At 43.0% G+C, this 23,552-nt stretch overlaps 1 protein-coding gene across 1 annotated transcript; it reads right to left on the bottom strand.

The window, feature by feature from the left end:
- Positions 1–689: 689 nt before the first annotated feature.
- LOC132831325 (3-mercaptopyruvate sulfurtransferase-like) lies at positions 690–20,624 on the bottom strand. Its single transcript, XM_060849405.1, has 2 exons — positions 20,007–20,624; positions 690–3,057 (listed from the first exon to the last, which is right to left on the bottom strand). Exons 1-2 carry the CDS (start codon positions 20,584–20,586, stop codon positions 2,756–2,758), a joined length of 882 nt encoding a protein of 293 aa, XP_060705388.1. The 5' UTR covers positions 20,587–20,624; the 3' UTR covers positions 690–2,755.
- Positions 20,625–23,552: the final 2,928 nt, after the last annotated feature.

Raw genomic sequence — 23,552 nt, 5'->3', positions numbered from 1 at the left:
TTTAAAGCCCTTTTCATGTCCCTAGTTACACGGTTCACTAGAACACCATCCCAACACGGCAAATTGTACTTTCTCCCATGTTGGTGCCAGTTCCCCATGAACTTGCACCCAATTCTCCCAATCTTTGAGCCATGCATTAATTTCTCTAACCTTATTTGTTCTATGACAATTTGCACAATGTTTGAATAATCATCCAGAATTTGTACCTGTTTGGTTCTATTTATTAATTTAATACCATGACTACTGTATTTTCCCCTTTTCAATCCAGGTTTCTCATCAGCCCTGGACAGATGCCCTCAAGTCTGGTGCTGGGCAGATAATTCAGCTGTCAGAGTACATTCTTTACTGCAGAGAGCAGTGTAAATTCCCCTTGATGTACTGTCACGTACTACATCATCCCTTCTTGCTCCACTCTTACTTGCTGATCAAATGTTTCAGTCCCACACACCTTGGTTACAGAGGGGTGACATTTGAGGCTTTGGGTTTTGAGATAAAATTCACAACCCATACCTTTTTCACAGTTACATGTCTTGACAGCAAGGATAACAGATGGACAAATGAACTGTAACATCGAACCCATTTCTAAGAATGGTCTTTATTGCAATGTTCTGATTCCCCCTCAACAGAAAATACAGAGGAAAGACTTACATCTCCGATCTTTGATTCAAAAAGGAGTCAGATAAAACTACTTAACTGAATTAATTTTATTGAAATTATTACATATGACATTCATTGGGTCAGAGACACAACTAACCTACAAAAGGTGTTAACACTTCTTTTCGTGAAAAGTTATTGGCCTGAAGCTGAAATGTTGTTTATTTTTATCTAACTTTCATCTAAGAGCATGGTCAGGGCTTTGGTTTAATGTCTCACTAGAAACAGTGTGCTTCTGGTAGCACAGCACTCCTCGGATGCTGCACTGGATAATCAGTCTAGATTTTGTACTGGAAGTTGTTGGAATGGAAGTTGAACCCTCAGCCAAGCCCACTAACCAAGGTAGACTCCATTGATGAAAATTCCACTGTCTATTTTTTTTTATTGTCCACATTCCCCATTGTAATGCACAGGAATTTCTCGATACATGCAACTGATACACTGAATGTAGAGTGTAACACTGAAAACCTCAGGGAAAGGAAGCCATAACATTGCTGTGCCTTGCACTGTTGCTGCAAACTCAGTTGCTTGTCTGTTACAGACCTGAATGAATATTTCAGATTGCTCATTGTATCATACTTACTCTGTAGTTTCAAGTACATTAGACAATTCATCAAATTTGTGTAGTAATACTAATCCCCACATTTCCTCTTTGAATAAGGTGCTCTAAAGATAGCTTAACACATTTGTCTCACAAATCCTTTGAAACTCTTAAGATTTTAATTAAAAACATTTTAAGTAGCCAGAGGGAAAATTGTTACAGTAGCAAAAATTACCTCAGTGTTAAGTGGCCAACTCCTGGAGCATTATTTCTTTTAATTGCAGTAAGGCACATGGGGAAGGATTTTTTTGTACAATGTTCCATCTCCTAAATCTGAATTACGGCACACTTGACCTGTGTGGAAAACTGAGAGGCACATTTGGTATATATTGGGTGTACAAAGATTGACAACTAGCGAGAACATGATGTTAGAAAATGTTCGGAAGTTATTGAAAGAAACAGGTTTCATTGTAATGCCAGGAATTGGCCACTGCATGCAAACTCCAGATTTAATACAAATGCTATTTATTCTGCAATCCAGACAAACTTTACTGTCAACTTCATTGACATCGGAGCATTCCCAATTTAACAACTCAGAACTGGAGATGAGATACACACTCACTCTGAAGCTAGTCTCAGAATCTATGAAGCAATTCCAGACAGGAGGCAGGATTTATCCAAGTATTACTCTCTCTATTAAATTTCTTCCGTGCTGAGGAGAAAGTTTTCTGTTTTCAGTTGCATGACTTAGATCAGGAAAGGAACAGGGGTTTAGCCTTCATTTCTCTCACACTGTTGGGTGCAGTAAAATAACTCCTAATCTACAAATGATGTCGTATAGGCTGAGAGAGTTTAAAGTTTACAATGTTAGTAACAGGAGGAATTTTGATTCAATAATAAAGATTTTCACTTAGAAAGGGAAGAAATGCCAGACTTATTTCAACTCTGACATCCTATATTCATCAAAGGCCATCTGGTCTCACTTTGAAATCTTGGCTACACAGAGCAGTCACTGCATTCAAGGAGTAAATCACAGAGAAACATTTTGAAACTCAGTGGACACTCAGCCTCAGCACGTCCAGCATCTTCAGGAAATGACAACGTAGTGCCCCAAACAAATACGGCAAGAAACAAAACTGTGAATGATTCTGGAAAGTGACAAACTTTCCCCAGAAATGGCTTCATTCCCTTTCATGGTCATGCATCTCCCATTACCATTCTAACAAGAGCTGTCCCAGACCACCCTTCTGCATCTTGTGAAAAAGGTCGAGTCTCCAGACAAATACTTGAGAAATATACAATTGTGACTGAAACAACATCACAAAAGAGGATTACACCTATTGTTGCCATCAATACCCAGAAGAACACTTGCTAAATGTGCAGAAGGCCCTTCAAATAGGGAACAGATCAAACCTTTACAGTAGCTGTTTAGCTCCTACCTCCAACACAATAAAAGATAGACTCCTTAGCTAGTCAAATAGAACATAAGAATGACTCTCAAATTATCTACTAACCTTGACATGGGAACAGTATAATCTAAAACATTGCTTTCAGTGCTGCCTATTTGACTTTCTCCTTTCTCTCCGAGATAATGTGACTGGGGTCAGCTCGGGTGAACCACTCTTGCCAGGAGCCATCGTAGATCATCACGTTTTCTTTCCCACAGAGGTAGGCACCAAGGGCGACAAAGCAAGCAGTGACCCCAGTGCCACAGGTTCCTACCAGTGGTTTGTTCAGATCGACATTGTGATCCTCAAACAAGCACTGCAGCTCCTTTTCACTCTTCATCCTGAGAGTCTCTGGATCCATGAAGGTATTAAAGGGGATATTGATACTATTGGGGATGTGCCCAGGTTCAATACCTTGAGAAATAAGATAAATTAAAAAAAGTGTGAATTGAAGGAAACCCAACCCAATTCAAGGAAATCACATATGTAAGTAACAGTCAAATGCTGCACAAATCTCACTAGCATCCTGGCAAATACTCTACGACTGTTCTCAGAACCTGTCTCCAATTTTTGTTCAGATGTCTTGTTAAAAGTTAACAGGTTTCTGAAATATTGAACCAAAACCTTTTACTTTATTCAATCTACTCTCCTAATTTTCTTTTAATGTTGGAAGACGAGGTGTTCATCCCTTTGAGTGAAACAGGTTTTAACCATTTGGCCTTGGCTGATCACCCTGTTGAATCACCCTCAGTATTTATCCTTCACTCAAGATTGTGAAAAAGATTATCTGGTCGTTATCACATTGTGGTTTGTAGAAAATGACTCTGCACTATGAAATTTGCTACTTTCCAATGCTGGGAGAAAGCGAGGATTGCAGATGCTGGAGATCAGAGTTGAAAAGTGTGGCGCTGGAAAAGTGCAGTGTATGAGGAGCAGTTGTATGTTGACGTTTCGGAATTCCTGATGAAGGGCTTATGCCTGAAACGTCGATTCTCCTGCTCCTTGGACGCTGTCTGGCCTGCTGTGCTTCTCCAGCGCCACACTTTTTGACTATTTTCCCATGCTGACCTTTCTTCAAAAGAACTTCAGCGAGACTGAAAAGATTGCTTGTGCTTGTGAAAGATTCTAAATAGATGCATGTCCTGATTTCACTTGAAATTTTCCTTAATATTTGCTTTTGCTAATCTGAGAGTTACCTGCCTGGATTGACATAACTGAGGGTGGGGGAGTGTATATACATCAGGAATAGATTATCCTTACTAATGCAGGTTTCCAAATTACTTGGTTTGAAAACCCGTTGTGATGAACTTCCAGTACCCTGGTTGCTTAGAAAAGCAATGTAAAACAATGCATTGTTGTTGTATTACTGAATATGCTCATTATGTGTGATGTGGGCCTCCACTGCCAAGTTAATATGCTAAAGGACAATTCAGAATCCATACCTTCAGATCTCTTAAATCAAACATTCTTGAAAATCATTCTTTCAATGTGACTGTTTGAAATCTGATTGACAAAAAATGATTTTATAGATGTTCTCATAAAATGAACTGAAACAAGTTAATATCACATCATGGAAACGTTTGACCTCAGAACATATGGTCAATCATTTGCAGCATTCCATTTGTTAGCCTATAAAAACACGGATGTTAAACATTAAGAGTTTTGTCAGAATTTAAATAACGGTCCTGCTTAGACTCTCACGTCACCAGTAATCTTGGGGGCAGAACAGTTTAATTCACAAACCATCCCCACCCCAACCAAATGTGGAAATGCTGCTAGTGACCAGGCATAGCATTCAGCTCTTTTGAACCAGAGAATAAAGGTCAAGTCTGTACTTATACACTGCCTGTCATAACATCTCAATGTCAATAGAAGTACAAGTCATTGATGTTGGAAACAGGCAGCTTGTATCTGCATTTGTTAACAGCAGTAGGTGAACAACTGAATTATTTGACTAGCCCTGGGACACCAGAGAGCCTATTCTTCCCTTAATAATGCTTGGAGATCTTTAACATCCACCCAAAATGGAGATAAGGCCTCAGTTTATGTTTCTTTCAAAAATCAAGGTGTCTGCAATCAATCACAAACTCATTCATCCATAGCAAAGAAAATGTCAGAAGTCTTAAAACCTTATGATAAGCCAGGGACTGTGCCTCTATCCTGTTCGCTCTTTAGTTATGAATATGGAACAACATTCTCCCAGGATAGGAATGATTCATTGAATAGTTTTACATAACTAAGGCAGCAAGAAGTCCCAAGTTACCTCAGCACTAACAGCAGACCAGAGCATGGATTACAAGAGGTGAGAAATTAAAGGCCTTCTGGTGAGAAGGAGAGATCCAACAAAGTGAAGAGAGTTTAAGAATGTCTTTAAGTGTGCCGGAACCAAAATATGTAAATGCTGCTAGAGATGCAAGATTGAAAATATCTAAGAACATGGAGAGAGTGTGTGTGTTTATTTGTATGTATAGAGTGTAGAAATAAAAAAAAAGTGTTTGAAACCAAAGGGCATGCATTGATGGGTAAAATGAGATCCAGAAATACTGAGGGCAAATATGTGAAGTTGATTATTAATGAACAGAAACACCCATGGTGTGATATTATCCATAAGCACATAGTAAGTTTCTGCTTGCCTGTCGAGGCTTTACCTTCCCACCAACAAGATTAGAGACTCAAATGCTAAAAAAAATTATATCTTGTATCAAACAGGGAAAGTTGTCTTTAATTTTATACTTTGCTCAAAACATTACTCTTTGGTCAAATTTTAAGATGGTTGTCAAGAAATAAATCCAAAAGAAACAGGCACAGGAGTAGGCTGTTCAGGCCCTCAAGCTTGATCCGCCATTCAGAAGGATCACAGCTGATCCAACATTCCTTTCGTCCTTTCCCAAATAACTCTTCATTTCCTGACTGATGAAAAATTTATTTCAGCCTTACATATACATGAGGACTCCGTCCCCACAGCTCTCTGCGGAAAGGAGTTGTACAGGCTCACAACCTTCTGAGAGGAGAAATTCCCCCTCATCAGGAGAGTCCAAACTAGAGGACGTGGGTTTAAGGTGAGAGGGGAAAGATTTAAGAGGGATCTAAAGGGCGACTCTTTCACACAGAGGGTGGTGCGTGTATGGAACAAGTTGCCAGAAGTAGTAGTGGAGGTTGGTACAATCACAACATTAAAAGGCATCTGGATGGGTCCAGGAAGGGTTTGTAGGGATTTGGACCAAATGCTGACAAATGAGACTAGATTAATTTAGGCTACCTGGTTGGCATTGACACATTGACTGAAGAGTCAGTTTCCATGCTGTACATCTTTATGACTCTAAATAAGTCTTAAATCAGTGCCGCTTCATTCTGACTATGCCTGCTGGTTCAAGACTCTCACAATGGGGAAAACATCCTCTCAGCATTTACTCTGTCAAGCCCCTTAAGAATCCTACTTGTTTCCAAGAGATCACCTTTCATTCTTCTAAATTCTAATGGGTATAGTCTCAATCAATTCAAACTTTGTTCCTAAATCAATCCCTCCATACCTAGGATTGCAATGTGTGGAGCAGACTGAGTGTTCTAGGCATTGGCGGAATTTGTAGGTTTTGTTCAACATGACTATTTCAGTTACCAATGCAATGGTAGTGATAAGACACCCGGATGACATCTGAATACCAGCTTATTTGCATATTAGATTAGAGTCCCTACAGCATGGAAACACTGACCCTCCAAAGAGTAACTCACCCAGACCCATTCTCCATATTTACACTTAACTAATGCACCTAACACTATGGGCAATTTGGTAAAACAACGAGGTAAAAACAATGACTGCAGATGCTGGAAACCAGATAGAGGTGAGTCGTGCTGCAACTCCCAGGTCATTTCCTCTGCCCTGAAGCTCTTCAACCATGTCATGAAACAAACTCGGTACCACAGCCACATTTGCTTCCTCAGTGCCTGCCTCCGTAACCAACTCATCCCACCTTTAAACCAGCAGAGTTTGGACCCGAACAGGACAAACAGTACAGACTACAGATTCAAAAACACCAGCAACGGTTCTCCTTCAAGATCCTCCGCTCCACGCTCGCAGCAATGCGCCGGTACCTAACCACTCTACAGTCATCCCTGCCTCAGCTGAGGGCCACATCTCTCAGAATTGCAAAGGACCCACTCAGTACCACATCCTCAGGAGAATTCATACTCTCAATGAACAGTATTTCAATTTCATCTCAAACATCAAAAACGATAAGTACAACAAACTTTTATCTACCCACCTCCATAACCAGCGCTCCTCAAACATTCCAGAAGATTCCCCTGGCCTCGGAAACTACTCAGACGCCATTAGCCATGCGGCTGATGCAGCTGCCACCCCCACGCCGATTGATGATGCCACTTCCGCCCCCATCATGGCCAATCCCACAACCACTTCCGCCCCTCACAATTCCTCATGCATCACGTGACATCACTTCCATCCCTCACATCATTGCTGATGTCACACGCTCAGTGACTTCCACCACCCTACTGCCGTGGTCACCACCACTTCCGCCCCCACCAGCGCCACTCACCTGCATTCTGCTGACACGCCCCCCACAGACCCCACAGTCACTATCCTCACCCGAGGGGTACACTACCCCTGCTGATGACTCCACCCCCATTGCGCCCACCACCACAACCACTCCAGTCACAGGTTCCGCCCTCACTCCCAGCTCCACACGCACACCAGATCCCAGCTCCCAGCCCTGCCAAGTTTTCACCATCTCTCCAGACCTCCCCTTGACTGAGGGCGAACGATCAGTCCTCAGCAAAGGACTCACCTTCATCCCCCTTCATCCACGTATCAATGAATTTAATACACGCTGTGACGTCGAACAATTCTTCCGTTGCCTCCGCCTCCGAGCTTACTTTCACAATCAGGATTCCCACCCACCTCTAACACACTGCATCCACCTGGACACCCTTCGCTGGCCTATTACCTGCCCTCGACCTCTTCATTTCCAACTGCCGCCGGAACAATAACCACCTCAACCTATCTACCCCCCTCCCCGACTCCAACCTCTCACCCTCACAACACGCAGCCCTCCAATCCCTCTGCCCCAACCCCAACCTCACCATCAAGCCAGTGGATAAAGGGGGTGCAGTGGTAGTCTGGCGCACTGACCTCTACACTGCTGAAGCCAAACGCCAACTCGAGGACACCTCTTCCTACTGCCCTCTCGACCATGACCCCACCCCCCATCACCAAACCATCATCTCCCCGACCATACAGAACCTCATCACCTCAGGAGATCTCCCACCCACAGCTTCCAACCTCATAGTCCGAGAACCCCGCACTGCCCGGTTCTACCTCCTTCCCAAGATCCACAAGCCTGACCACCCTGGCCGACCCATTGTCTCAGCATGCTCCTGCCCCACAGAACTCATCTCTACCTACCTCGACACTGTTCTATCCCCCCAGCCCAGGAACTCCACACATACGTTCGAGACACCACCTACGCCCTCCACCTCCTCCAAGACTTCTGTTTCCCCAGCCCCCAACGCCTCATCTTCACCATGGATATCCAATCCCTCTACACCTCCATCCGCCATGACCAGGGCCTCCAAGCCCTCCGTTTTTTCCTCTCCAGACATCCCCAACAGTACCCTTCCACCGACACTCTCATTCATTTGGCTGAACTGGTCCTCACCCTTAACAATTTCCCCTTCGAATCCTCCCACTTCCTCCAGACCAAAGGGGTAGCCATGGGCACACATATGGGCTTTTTGTTGGCTACGTAGAACAGTTGATCTTGCGTAATAACACCGAAACCACTCCCCATCTCTTCCTCCGCTACATTGATGACTGCATTGGCGCCACCTCTTGCTCCCGCAAGGAGGTTGAGCAATTCATCAACTTCACCAACACATTCCACCCTGACCTTAAATTTACCTGGACATGCCTCCCCTTTCTGGACCTCTCCATCTCCATTAATAACGACCGACTTGACACTGACATTTTTTTTACAAACCCACCGACTCCCACAGCTACCTGGATTACACCTCTTCCCACCCTACCTCTTGCAAACATACCATCCCGTATTCCCAATTCCTCCGCCTCTGCCGTATCTGCTCCCAGGAGGACCAGTTCCACCACAGAACACACCAGATGGCCTCCTTCTTTAGAGACCGTAATTTCCCTTTCCACGTGGTTAAAGATGCCCTCCAACGCATCTCGTCCACATCCCGCACCTCGGCCCTCAGATCCCATCCCTCCAAAGGTAACAAGGACAGAATGCCCCTGGTGCTCACCTTCCACCCTACCAACCTTCGCATAAACCAAATCATCCGCCGACATTTCCGCCACCTCCAAAAAGACCCCATCACCAGGGATATATTTCCCTCCTCATCCCTTTCCGCCTTCCGCAAAGACCGTTCCCTCCGTGACTACCTGGTCAAGTCCACGACCCCCTACAACCCACCCTCCCATCCTGGCACCTTCCCCTGCCACCGCAGGAACTGTAAAACCTGCGCCCAGACCACCTCCCTCACCTCTATCCGAGGCCCTAAAGGAGCCTTCCACATCCAAAGTTTTACCTGCACATCCACTAATATCATTTATTGTATCCGTTGCTCCCAATGCTGTCTCCTCTACATTGGGGAGGCTGGGCGCCTCCTAGCAGAGCGCTTTAGTGAACATCTCCGGGACACCCGCACCAATCAACCACACCGCCCCGTGGCCCAACATTTCAACTCCCCCTCCCACTCTGCCGAGGACATGGAGGTCCTGGGCCTCCTTCACCGCCGCTCCCTCACCACCAGATGCCTGGAGGAAGAACGCCTCATCTTCCGCCTCGGAACACTTCAACCCCAGGGCATCAATGTGGACTTCAACAGTTTCCTCATTTCCCCTTCGCCCACCTCAACCTAGTTCCAAACGTCCAGCTCAGCACTGTCCCCGTGACTTGTCCGGACTAGTCCTACCTGCCTATCGCCTTTTCCACCTATCCACTCCACCCTCTTCTCCCTGACCTATCACCTTCATCCTCTCCCCCACTCACCTATTGTACTCTATGTTACTTTCTACCCACCCCCACCCCCCTCTAGCTTATCTCTCCACGCTTCAGGCTCTCTGCCTTTATTCCTGATGAAGGGCTTTTGCCCGAAACATCGATTTTGCTGTTCCTTGGATGCTGCCTGAACTGCTGTGCTCTTCCAGCATCACTAATCCAAAACTATGGGCAATTTAGCATGGCCAATTACCTAACTTGCACATCTTTGGATTGTGGGAAGAAACCAGAGCACCCGGAGGAAGCCCACACAGACACAGGGTGAATGTGCAAACTCCACATTGACAGTTGCCTGAGGCTGGAATTGAACCCAGATCCCTGGCACTGTGAGGTAGCAGTGCTAACTGCTGAGCCACAATATCATAGAATATTCCTCTTCATTAGGGTGTAACATAAATCTGCATCGTTTACATACACCAAAGGAATTAAAGCAAGGGTGGGATGGGGAGCATCCCAATTGATTTTCAGCAGCCAACACAATTCTGGGCAACTATTCATTCCCTGCACCTTATCTCAACTGCAATTAGCTGTTGACTGCCCTTACCCATTTTTTACTCTGCAGTTGACAGAGACAAACTTTGTACAATGAATTTTTCACTCAACTGTTTCAGACAGAAAAATGAAGGGTATCCATTTTCTGTACAAGAAAGGTTTTGGAAGAAAGTTCAATTTGAACAATTGTTGCAAGATGAAAATGGTTGAAATAATCACTCATGAAACAAACAGATCACTTCAAATTGAAAATCGCACAACACTACGTTATAGTCCAACAGGTTTATTTGGAAGCTTTAACTTTTGGAGCACTGCTCCTTCAGGTGGTTGTGGAATATAATATCATAAGACACAGAATTTATAGCAAAAGTTTACAATGTGTCATAACTGAAATTATATATTGAAAAAGACCTGGATTATTTGTTAAGTCTTTCATCTTTTCGAATGAAATTTTGGTTTCAGTTCTTTCATATGCAAATCTCAGTACATTTAAAAGTTACATTCTCAAGTGTACTTTAACAATTGGTGTCATGGCGGCCTAGATAATGCAGTTAAAGGTGTGAGCTGCCCTGCGTGAGACTGTCTGTGCCATAATAGTCAGGTTAAAATCAACAAGGCAAAAGTGAGGACTGCAGATGCTGAAAATCAGAGCCTAGATTAGAGTGGTGCTGGAAAAGCACAGCCGGTCAGGCAGCATCCAAGAAGCAGGAAAAATCGACGTTTCGGGCAAAAGCCCTTCATCAGGAAACGGCGTTTGCCCAAAACGTCGATTTTGCTGCTCCCCGGATACTGCCTGACCGGCTGTGCTTTTTCAGCACCACTCTAATGATTCTAATCTAAAAAATGGATTGACAGAATCTTCCATGAATTCATGTAGTTTTTGAGCAAAGTGAAATGTAATTCTGCAAGTACAAATTCACCCCACAAACTTATATGTGTGCATGTGGGTGTGTGTTGGGGGGGGTGGGGGGGGTGATGAATGTCTGTGAGAGTGTGTGTGTACGTGTGTGAGTGTAAATGGGTAGAAGTTGGTGAGTGGGTGCAGGATTGTACGTGTGAGCATCTGAGATAGGGTCTACGTGAGTGTATGGACCTGTAGGGGTGTGTGTGTGTGTGTGTGTGTGTGTAGGAGTGTCTGCATAGGAGTGTCTGCATCTGTCTGTGTATGTGTATAGTGCAATGAGGTCACCTGTAGTGTGACATGAACCCAAAGTCCCGGCTGAGGCCATCCTCATGGGTAGCAAAGTTGGCTATCAGCCTCTGCTCGGCCATTTCTTGTTGCTGTCTGTCCCGAAGTCCACCTTGGAGGACGGTCACCCAAAACGCCTGTCGCACAACAATCAACACGACAGGAATGTTCCCTCCCATTTGCAGAACACTACATTTGACCTTGGAACTTTGGGTGACCGTTCTCCAAGGCAGACTTTGGGACAGATAACAATGAAAAGTTCCTGTCACATTACAGGTGACCCCAATGCACTATACACATACACGCACACATAAGGACAGACATGTACACACACACACTCCTACACATACACTCCCACATGCACCCTCTCACAGATTTATAGCCTTTATACACACACACACACACACACACACACACTCTCACAACACACGCCCACATGCACATATACATATAAGTTTGTGGGGTGAATTTGTACTTGCAGAATTACATTTTACTTTGCTCAAAAACTGTATGAATCTATGTAGGATTCTGTCAATCCATTTTTTAGATTAGAATCAGTCTGACCATTGTGGCACAGACAGTCTCACACAGGGCAGCTCATACCTTAAATGCATTATCTAGGCCAATATGACATCAGTTGTTAAAGTTCACTTGAGAATGTAACTTTTAAATTTTCTGAGATTGACAAATGAAAGAACTGAAACCAACCTGTTCATTCCATCAGATGAGAGACTTAACAAACAATCCAGGTCTTTTTCAATATATAATTTCAGTTGCATCACACTATAAACTTTTGGTATAAATTCTGTGTCTTACGATCAGGTACCCCAGAACCACCTGATGAAAGAGCAATGCCCCAAAATCTAGTGCTTCCAAATAAATCCGTTGGACTCTAACCTGGTGTTGTATGATTTTTTACCTTTGTACATCCCAGTCCAACACCAGCATCTCCAAATCATGATTTCAAATTGAAACTGAAGTAAATGATCAGAAATTATTAATGCAAGTGCAAGGTTGCAAGATATGAAGAAAATTGCTCGTCTGGCAGAAGAAAAGGAACCTGAACGTGTTAAGTGTTAACTGAATTGAGGGAACGAGGATAGAACAGCAATTGGAAGAGGTAATGAGGGCAAAGCAACAGTGTTGATGGAGAGAGGTTTAGTGTCCTCACAAAAAGATTTCACGGGTGTTTTTCCACGGTGAAATCCCTATTTAAGGCTTCAGAATTGCCATGATCCATAAACAGGCTCTGGGTTTAGGGTGAGAAAGAATTATAAGGAATCAACCTCAGAGGTTTAGTAAATTTGGCTATACCCACCATTTTAAAATAAAAGGGGTGTTGAAAAGTCCCTCTCAGCTCATATCACTTGGTTGGATTTCTGCAGCAGCCACTGCTGACTTGGAGCTCATGATGCAGAATCCCATGCAGCGAGCCCACTGGGAGTTGTAACCTAAACTTTGGGAAACCCTGTCCCAACAGGATGAATGTGAAGATCCAACTGACTCAGTCATCAATCTACATGAAATATGCTCAACTTAATCAAGATTTTAAGGAGGGGATGTAAGGGGAGGGTGTTTGAAGCAATGAGTTAAGATAATGTGTTTCCTCAAGTAAATGGATTTTAAAAAATGGATGATTCTAGCTGCCATGCTTGGGATGCTTTGTATCTCATATCATGTAGCAATTATTAATGTTGTGAAAAATGTAGAAATATATTTCCAAAAAATAATCATGGCTTTGAGAAAAGCACAGGGCCTTAAAATGAAGGCAACAACTCAGCGTTAGAAAAACTGTTTTCTGGAAGTTGCTGTAACTGTTTTAAAGTTTTATGGTTGCTTAACCAACAGCCCAGGGACATGTCAATTGATTTGGATGGAACAATTTTGTGCGCAGTTTTAAATAAATCCATCCACCACTATCATGTATAATCTCAACACAACCAGCTGTGAAGAATCTTGGGACATTTTGCTATTAAAAGTAAATAAAACACTGCATAGATCAGGCATTATACTTGTCAAACTGCAAATGAATATCACACTGGGGGCCCCAATATAACCCAGCCTGCTATAGTACAGATTTATAGGTCAGACAAGCAATTCCATAAAATGGCCAATTGTCAATTTTTTAATTTCTGGGTCATACTTTATGTACAGAAATGAATTTGAACAAATAAGAAGTATAATGTATTCAGTTATTTATTTTTTGATGTAAAACTCAGATTTAAAACCAGCCAACATATATACAATAGCAACCATGGGATTAATCAGAGAAATTTGCCTATCATAATTGAACACTGTTTTTAGAATAAAGTCATTTGTCCTTGTGCTGATTATCAGATAACAATCAACCCATCAAGTCTACACCGACCTTCTGATCAGCATCTCATGCAGACCTACCCTCCCTAACCCTGTAGCCCCATATTCGTTATCAGAGAACAATCCATATACAATCATGTCCACTGACTCACAAAAGAAAAATATCTTATATGTGAAAAAAGCCCAAATCAACCGCATCAAGGCAGTCACTATGCAAACATCTCACAGCGCCAGGGACCCAGGTTCAATTCTAACCTTGGCCAGTGTGCAGTGTTTGTACATTCTCCCCATGTCTGTATGGGTTTTCAGTGTGCGCTCTGGTTTCCTCCCATAGTTCAAAGATGTGCGTTGGGTGGTTTGGCCATGCTAAATTATCTTTAGTGTCCAAAGATGTGCAGACTAGATGGATTAGCTGTGATAAATGTGGGGTTACAAGGTTAGAGAGGATGGGTCTGTGTGGAATTTTCTTCAGATGATCAGTGTAGTTGCGATGGGCTCAATTATCTCTAACTACATTGTAGAGATTCTTTGAATTTATGTTTAAAAAATAATGGGAATTGCTGAAGCAATGCTTTACAGATAGCTGAGCTATAAAGTATATTCAAGAAAGATAGAGAGAGATTGATACGTTTCTAGATATTGAAGACATCAAGAGATATGGGAATAGTATGGGTAAATGACATTTATGTAAAAGATCAGCCACGATTCAGTTGAATGATGCAGCATGCTCAATGGGCCTACTCCTACTCCCATTTCCTACATTAAAGATGAAGAGAAGTTGAAGAGACTGTTCATGGAAATCAGTGGACACAGGTGGCCAAGCAAGAAAGGACACCCAAAAGGAAAACAAGACAGTTCTCAGCAAGACTGTCACCCACATAGCTCAGCCTGCAGAAAGCTGAGGGTATAAGGTGTCTGATGCTATCATTCATGCCCAGGCTAGAATTTTTTCAGCAAGTGAATAAAACTACCAGATTCCAGTGAGTTTGGAGCCAAAGATTATCAATGAGATTCAAAAACAGGTAGTGTTCTGCAAGGTCTGATTGGAGGAAGTCTAATGAATTATCTGCAATATCAGTTCTTGCTGAATTAAAAGATGATTCTAGATGGCAGAAGATACACTGAAGGAAAAATATATAAATGGTGACAGGTGGTCATGTACTGCTAAATGTTACCAGAGAAGACACTTGTGACAGGAAATGACATCAAAATGTCTGGGTTCAAATAGGCAAACACAAGGTTGACAGTGCCATCTTCGTTGCTAAATTGTCAACTTAAGAAAATGCGTCAAACTTCATCAAACCTAAAATGGCTAACATGGTAATTCTCATTTGGTGCCAAAGCCAAGACAATTGCATCAATTTCCAAAGACTGGTTCCACCATGAATCCGGATCAAATGCTAGCAAACACTGGCGACAACTATTTACTTGCTCGATAAAAGGCTTACACACACAGAATCTGCTAACATGAGATGGAAGGGGTGAATGCTTTCCCAAACAACACAGCAAACGTTTATCCCATTGACCAAGACAGCAAATCAACCAGGGTCACCAGCTCTGAGGAAATAAAATCAGGAACAGTTCCATGTTCCACTTTACTGACAGTCCAGCTCTTCGATCTGGTCAGATGTCTTCTCCCTACATACAATGAATGGCTCACTGCAACACAAATAACTTTCTCCAACTCTGTCCTGCTCGACCTCCACAATCAGCAGTCTCTCCTCCTAAATTCATCCAAAGATTGGGACTGACCCGCTCCACCTCTCACACGCGCAGAGCAGATATATACATAGGCACTGACTGATCACTCCCAGCCTACACACAGACACAGCACAAATGCATAAGTAGTGACAAAAAAAGATCACCACTACTCCTAGCAACCTCCCAGTCACTTTGGGACAAGTGGCATCCCAAGACAAAACAGGACAAGATGCAGGACCACCTGCTCAATTACCATTGTTTGTCAGAACTGAAAATGTGTTGCTGGAAAAGCGCAGCAGGTCAGGCAGCATCCAAGGAACAGGAGATTTGACGTTTCGGGCATAAGCCCTTCTTCAGGAAGGAGGAACTGATGTTGCGGATAAGTCCTTCTTCAGGAATAATGAATTATGCCTGAAATGTCAAATCTCCTGTTCCTTGGGTGCTGCCTGACCTGCTGCGCTTTTCCAGCATCACATTTTCAGCTCTGATCTCCGGCGTCTGCTGACCTCACTTTCTCCTCGAAGATTTTACCATTGTTTGTCATCCAATATTCCCCTTCACATTTTAATAACAAAGACTGACAGGAATTTATCTCCAAAATAGCGGCAGAGTATGACTTGTGAGCTGGAGCTTGTCAATTTCTTTACCTTTTTCTCTCTCTTTTGTCACTTTCCTTTTTCTTTCTATCTCCCATCTTGGGCGGTTCGGCAGCGTCTGGGGTGAAAGCCAGCTTGGAACCCAGCCTCAGCTCGAACTGGCCTTGAGGTGAAGCCTAATGCAGCCTGAGTTGGAAGGACTGTTATTCTGAACTGTTATTTGTTTTCTCTAATTTATTGCTGGACTTTTGTTTCTTTATTTTTCTTCCCTGAATTTGTACATAAGAATCAGTTGTTGGGCCTAAGGCCTGTTTCCACGCTGTAAGTAATCTAATCTAATCTATTCTAATCTAATCTAATCTATTGATAACTTGGTGCCTAAGATGGCGCCATGACAACTTAAAAGTCATAGAGTTGCACAGCACGGAAACAGACCCTTTGGTCCAACTTGTCCATGCCGGCAAAGTATCCAATATTAGTCTAGTCCCATTTGCCAGCACTTGTTCATGTTCTTCTAAACCCTTCCTATCCATATACCCATCCAGACGCCTGTTAAATGTTGTAATTCCAGCAGCCTCCACCACTTCTTCTGGTAGCTCATTCCATACATGTACCACCCTCTGTGAGAAAAAGTGGTCCCTTTTATATCTTTCCCCGCTGACCTGAAACCTATGCCCTCTAGTTCTGGACTCTTCTACCCTGGGAAAAAGATCTTCGCTATTCACTCTATCCATGCCCCTTACGATTTTGTCTTGTAAACTTTTCACTGTACTCATGTGAGTACATATGGGAGAAAGTGAGGACTGCAGATGCTGGAGACCAGAGTTGAAAAATGTGGTGCTGGAAAAACACAGTAGGCCAGGCAGCATCCGATGCAGAGAATCGAAGTTTCGGGCATAAGCCCTTCTTCAGGAATAAGGCTGGTGTGCCAAGCGGGCGGAGATAAAAGGTGAGTGGGGGGTGTGGGGGGGTGTGGAAGAGGGAATTTGGGGAGGGGCGCTGGGTTCCTTCCACCTATCGTATTCCCAGCGCCCCTCCCCCAAATTCCCTCCCCACTATCTTTTATCTCAGCTCGCTTGGCACACCAACTTCATTTTTGAAGAAGGGCTTATGTCCGAAATGTCGTGTCTCCTGCTCCTCGGATGCTGCCTGGCCTGCTGTGTTTTTCCAGCACCACATTTTTCAACTCATGTGAGTACATGTGACAATAATAGCTAATTCTAACTGACCAAGGACATAGTGGATTGTAAAGAACAGACAACTTGCCTGAAGAAACTCAATGTGAAAGAGGGAATCTACATAGACAGCTGTGCCCAGAGAAAGCTGATAAGCAACTGCATTAAGAGCTTGAAGTTACTGCATTTGAGTTGGACAGCAATGTTGATAACGAGAAGGATTTTTTGAAAGATTACTAAAGAAAGCAATATGAAGAAGTGGGGAGAGTGTAGTGGACTAGGATGTGAATCAAATAATACTTGGAGTCAAGTTAGACAGTGACAAAATCAGTGCACGGCAGAACATCAATCCTTAGGTTGCCAGACCCTGGAACATTGGTCAATGTAACAGATCTAATTCCTTACAATGTCCACCCAGCTAAAGAGGACTCCCAAACCAACCCTGTGTCATCATCCCACAGTTACCTACAAATAGCATAGAGTCATAGAAATGATACAGCACAGTAGGAGGCCATTTGACCCACCTTGTCCATGCTGACCCAAAGACACCCTGATGCCTTTTCTAATCCCATCCTCCTGCATAAGGTCCTTAGTCCTGCAGCTTGCAACTGTTAAGGTGCAGAATCACGGTACTTTTTAAACAATTTTAGGATCGTTGCCTCCACCACAAATTCAGCCAGCAAACTCTAGACATCCACCACCGTCTGCATAAAAATGGTTTTTCCTCACGTCCCCTCTAATCCTTCTGCCAATTAGCTTGAATCCATGGCCACTGGGTTTTGAACTCTGCCAAGAGAAATTATTTCCTCCTGTCTACTCTATCTCTGCCCCTCCCAATTTTGTATACCTCAATCATGTCACCCCTCAGCTCTCTCTGTTCTAAGGAAAACAGCCCCAGCCTCACCAATCTTTATTCGGAGCTACAAATCTTCCACCCCAGCAGCATTCAAGTGAACCTTCTCTGCACTCTCTCCAGAGCAATTCCTGTAAAGTGCTGACCAGAACTGCACACAATACTCCACTGGAAAAGAACCACCGAGATGGCTGAAAATAAATGAAACAGCAACTGTTTTAAGTGTGTCATAACCTCAGAAAATTCTACATCAAGCACAGTAGAGGCAAGGAATAAATATGAATAGTTCATAATTCACTGATTTCCTCAACACATATCCATTTGTTCAAGTAATGGGCTGCAATATTCTTGAAGGTGTATGCTCAAAATGCTTTTCTCTGATCCATGTAACTGCAAACTGTACATACAGTTTCACATTTTTGTTATCAGGAGAAATATAAATTAATTTGTTTGAGTCACTTGTAGAGTCATACAGCATTGAAACAGATCCTTCGGTCCATCCAGTCCACACCGACCATAATCCCAAACTAAACTAGTCTTACCTGCCTGTGCTTGGCCCATATCTGTCCAAACATTTCTCATTCATGTACTTATCTAAATGTATCTTTTAAATGTTGTAACTATACCACCATTCATCACTTCCTCTGGAAGTTCATTCCACACACGAATCACTCTTTGTGAAAAAAACTGCCTCCATGTCTTTTTTTTTTAAAACCTTTCTCTCTCATCTTAAAAATGTCCCAGTCTTGAAATTCCCACCTGAGGAAAAAAAACACATACCATTCACCTTATCTAAATCCCTCATGATTTTATAAATCTCTATAAGGTCACCCCTCAAACTCCTATGCTCCAATGAAATACATCCAGTCATTACAGGCAACCTCCTGGTAAATCTCTTCAGAAATCTCTCCAATTTACTAATGTCCTTCCCATTGCAGGGTGACCAGAACTGCACACAGTACTCCAGAAGAGGCCTCAGCAACATGGTGTACAACCTCAACATAACATCTCATTCCTATATTCAAAAGGTCAGAGCAATGAGGGCAAGTGTAGTAAACACCTCCAATATGTAAACTGAATTGATCAGAGATCTGATTGTTTACATCAGGTCTGTTTACAAGGCTGTTTTAAATAGTTTATCTGTAATTCTGTCTGCTGCCTTGCCTTAATCGAGAGATATGGCCCGTCTGCTGTGTCATAGTAGGACCCCAGCGCAACTTTAAACTAAATGTATTGTCTGCCTTTCAAATGTTTTGGGGAACATGCTGGGTAACCCTGTCTTATGCTATTACAGTGCAATGAAAGAACAAAGCTAACTATATCATGAGAGAGACAACAGTTTTATGGTAATGCAATTCGATTTGTAATCTAGATACCCAAAATACTCTGGGTCATAAATTCAAATTTCATTACAGCAGCATGCAGAACCTAAAGTGAAATGAATAATGTTGGAAATATAAAGTAAATTAGAAATAGTGACCATAAAACCAATAAATTGTACTCACTGAGTCACCTACATCCTCCAGGGGAGGAAATCTGCCATGTTACTTGGTCTGGCCTACACATGACTCCATGTCAACTGCAATGTGGTGACTCTTAATTGTCCTTGGAAATGACTGAGCAAGCCATTTACTTCAAGGGGAATTAAGGACAGGTAACTAACACTGGCCTTGCATATCTAGCCTTGCCTAGCTATGACTCCACTCTTACAGTAATGGTTTGCCAAGAGGCAACAGCAAGCTGTTTAAAATTGCAATGATTGCAATAGAACATAAAATGCACCAGTTCAGGGAAATATCTACCCCCTCGCTGACTCAATCTCCTCCCACACAGCTAGTCCTGATTGGCAATAAATACAAGCTCACAAGTGGAAGCAGAGTTGACAACCACCTCAAATGTTGGACGAGATTTAAATAAAGGACCTGAGTGCAAAGTGCTGCAAACTTTAGCTGGATGTAATAGTGAAATAAGTTTTGAGGGATGAAACAAGTAAAATAAAACTCTTTAAGGAACCTTCTCTGGGTTCAGGCTCGGTGCCTTTGAATCTGCCCTCAGACCTGGCATCCACCAGCTGGAACTGTTTGCTCTGGATGTTGTCCAGGATCTCCTGGTAACTTTTGACCTGGGGTTTGGCTTTTGCCTTGTACTCAGCCACGGGGTAGTCCTGCAGTTCCGAAGTGACCGGGAGACCCTCCCTGCACCAATTGATAAAGCCGCCATCCAGCACCGACACCCGGCTGTGGCCGAAAGCCCGGAACATCCACCAGACCCGGGGGGCAGAAAACAGTCCGAAATCACTGGCATCGTAGATGACGACGTGGGTGTCGTTGCAGATGCCCAGGTTGGCCAAGTATCGGGAGAAAAGCTCCTGCCCGGGCATCATGTGCTCGTAAGGAGAGGAGCGGTCGCTGCATTCGTCCAAGTCGAAGAAGGTAGCGCCGGGGATGTGCTTCTCCTTGAACTCCTTCCTGCCGTCCCTCTGCATTTTTGGCAAATACCAAGAGGAGTCCAAGACCCGCAACGGCCCGGTCTTAACGCTGCTGATTGCCTTGGCCAGCCAGGCAGCAGATATCACAGTGCGAGCTAACGCCATTCTCCTTCCTTTCTGTGAACGGAATTACCTCCAGCCCATTGACACTAAACCCAGCCCACTGACCCTAAACCCAGCCCACTCATTGCAGTTTGTACAATTTGCCTGCTCTATGTGCAACGCTCAAAATAATTTTGCTTTTCAAAAAAAAAATTGCTGTGTTGGTTCCGATCGCGAAAGGCATGACACCAGATAATACAAAAGCCGAATACTGCAAAAAGAGTGTTTGCTGCAAATGTTGAGGACATGAAACAGCAACAGCTTTATGTAAATCGTGTTACACCATATCCCGAGTTGCACCACAAAAACATTATTGCGCCTCAGGCCTTGTGTCCCTCATATAGGACTGGGAGTTCTAGATTCAAGTCCCACGTGCTCCTGAGGTTGTTTAGAAAATAGGTTAAAATTATAAAGCAAAGCACTGCATCGCTTGAGGAGATACATCCTAGACATGAATATTTTTAGTGGGGATACATTTCGGTTGGGCGCTTTTGAAATTTCATTTATACGATGTAGACCTTACTGGCTAGTCCAGCATTTATTGGCCAACACTAATTGCCCAGTTAAAGATCAATCACATTGCTTTGAGTCAGAATTTACATGAAGGCAGACCAGGTAAGGATAGCAGTTCCTTTCCCTAAAGAATAGCTTGGAAATGCATATTAAATTCATAAAATCCCTACAGTGGCACAAGAAATTTTGGCACAAGAAATCCACATTAACCCACCAAAGAGTATCCCACTCAGAGCTATTCCCCTACCCTATATTTACCCATGACTATGGGCAGTTCAGTATGGCCAACTCACCTAACCCACACATCTTTGGATTGTGGGAGGAAACTAGAGCACCCACACAGACATAGGGAGAAGGCGGAAACTCCACACAGTTGCCCAAGGCTAGAATCACACTTGGGTCCTTGGTGCTGTGAGACAGCAGTGTTCACCACTGAGCCACTGTGCATATACATGGACATTATAGTCTTTCAACATTGTCCATTGCAATTTCTGGGTATAAAATGTCTGAAGAAATGTAATAGCTATAACATAGATTCCTATGGAAACCATGACTCACTTAAAGTTGTGTTTTCAGGAACAGAACCAGAACTTTAAATTGAGTAGCAAAGTTTTGCTTCACTTGTATAGAGGATTGGTTGAATAGAAAAACATTCTTGCAATCTTTTTGTGAGCCTTCTCATTGCACCCCCTCTATGGCAGTGACATCTCTTCTGAGGTAAGGAGAGCAAAACTGCACACAGTACTCTGGGGGTTGGATTGCTCAACTAGCTGGACAGCTTGTGCATAATGCCAACAGCATGGGTTCAATTCCCACACTGGCTTTGGTTACCAGGAAGGCTCTTTTTCTCAATTTCTCACCTGAGGCATGATGACCCTAAGGTTAAACCATCAGTCAACTCTCTCTAATGCGAATAGCCGTATTGTTCAGTAGGGCTGGTAAATTTACTTCAATGCAGTCTAACCAAAAGCTTCTATATAATTGAACCAAGAATTCACGACTCAAATTAAAGTTATGGTTCTGTTCCTGAAAATCACAACTTTAGGTGAATCATTGATTCTCGTAGGAATCAATGTTATTGTTGGAGTTAGGTTCCTTCAGATGTTTTCTGCCCAGAAATAGCAATGTACTATATTGAAGCACTGTAATGTGCATGCATATTAATATGCATTCCTAGCTGTAATAATATCAATAAAATACATAATTTTCATTAACATTCTCAATCTTGTTTTCACATATTTTCATTGCTTTCTGCCCTCCCCAACTTTGTGCCTCCTCATAATCTACATTTCTCCAGTCCTGATCTCTTCCAGGTTCCAATTTCCTTCATGCCACTATTCAGTGCCTTGGAAGTTACAAATGAACATAAAAAACTACAAGCAGAAATAGACCATTCTGCCTCTCAAGCTTACTCTGATATCCAATAAGATCATAGCTGACTTGTTGATGGTTTGAAATCCACATTCTAACTTACCCTTCATAACGCTTGATCCTCTTGCCTAATGAAAATATAACCATCTCTATCTTCCAAGACTCTGTCTCTACTGCCTTCTGAGGCAGAGAGTTCCAAAGCCACACTACCCTCTGGAACAAAACAAATCTCATCTCTGCCCTGAAAGGGTGCCACTCTTCCGGGACTGATATGGAAGAGATCAAATTCTAGAATTCCCTTCATAAACACCTCCATCTCTCTACGTCTCTTCTTCTTTAATATGATCCTTAAAGCTTATATCAGCTTAAAAATACAGGGTAGACCATTTAGGACAGAGAGTGGTGGCTGTGTGGAATGCTCTGCCCCAGAGGGCAGTGGAGGCCCAGTCTCTGGATTCATTTAAGAAAGAGTTGGATAGAGCTCTCAAAGATAGTGGAATCAAGGGTTATGGAGATAAGGCAGGAAGAGGATACTAATTAGGAATGATCAGCCATGATCATATTGAATGGCAGTGCAGGCTCGAAGGGCTGAATGGTCTACTCCTGCACCTATTGTCTATTGTCTATCATGGACAACCTTTGGTCAGTTATCTGAATATCATCTTATTTAGCTCAGATCAAATGCTGCCTATTAATTTTCCCGTGAAGTGCTTTGACCTATTAATAACACTGCAGAAATGTAAGACTGTAAGAGCATTGAGCTATTCAAGGTGTTAACAAAAGCATCAATTATCTTTTTAGCTGTAGGAGAACTGAGACAAGGCTGGAGACAGGTGATGCTACAAAGATGGAAGTAAATGGCTTAGTGATGGCAAGGATATGCGCAAGAAGCTCAGCTCAGGAATGAACATGATACCAAGTTTGTGACTAGGAGCAGGATAATGCTAAATGTTATCTGGTGACAGCATGATTCATAATGTAGCTTGGACACTTAAATCACTCTAGCTCAGTTCAAGCTAGACTTATTTTTCATCTTGACTCAATAATGCACTATGTGGAATTTCCTATGTCTGTGAGTGTGCCCA

Source organism: Hemiscyllium ocellatum, chromosome 33 (assembly GCF_020745735.1).
Source record: "Hemiscyllium ocellatum isolate sHemOce1 chromosome 33, sHemOce1.pat.X.cur, whole genome shotgun sequence".
NCBI lineage: Eukaryota > Metazoa > Chordata > Chondrichthyes > Orectolobiformes > Hemiscylliidae > Hemiscyllium > Hemiscyllium ocellatum.
This window is presented reverse-complemented; position numbering and strand designations above follow the sequence as displayed.

What these genes read in the sequence shown, in the direction of transcription:
- LOC132831325 (XM_060849405.1), bottom strand. Translation starts at nt 20,586, where the DNA reads ATGGCGTTAGCTCGCACTGTGATATCTGCTGCCTGGCTGGCCAAGGCA. An exon ending in CGAGCCTGAACCCAGAGAAG is followed by an intron (nt 3,058 to 20,006) that starts GTTCCTTAAAGA and finishes TTATTTCTCAAG; the next exon opens with GTATTGAACCTGGGCACATC.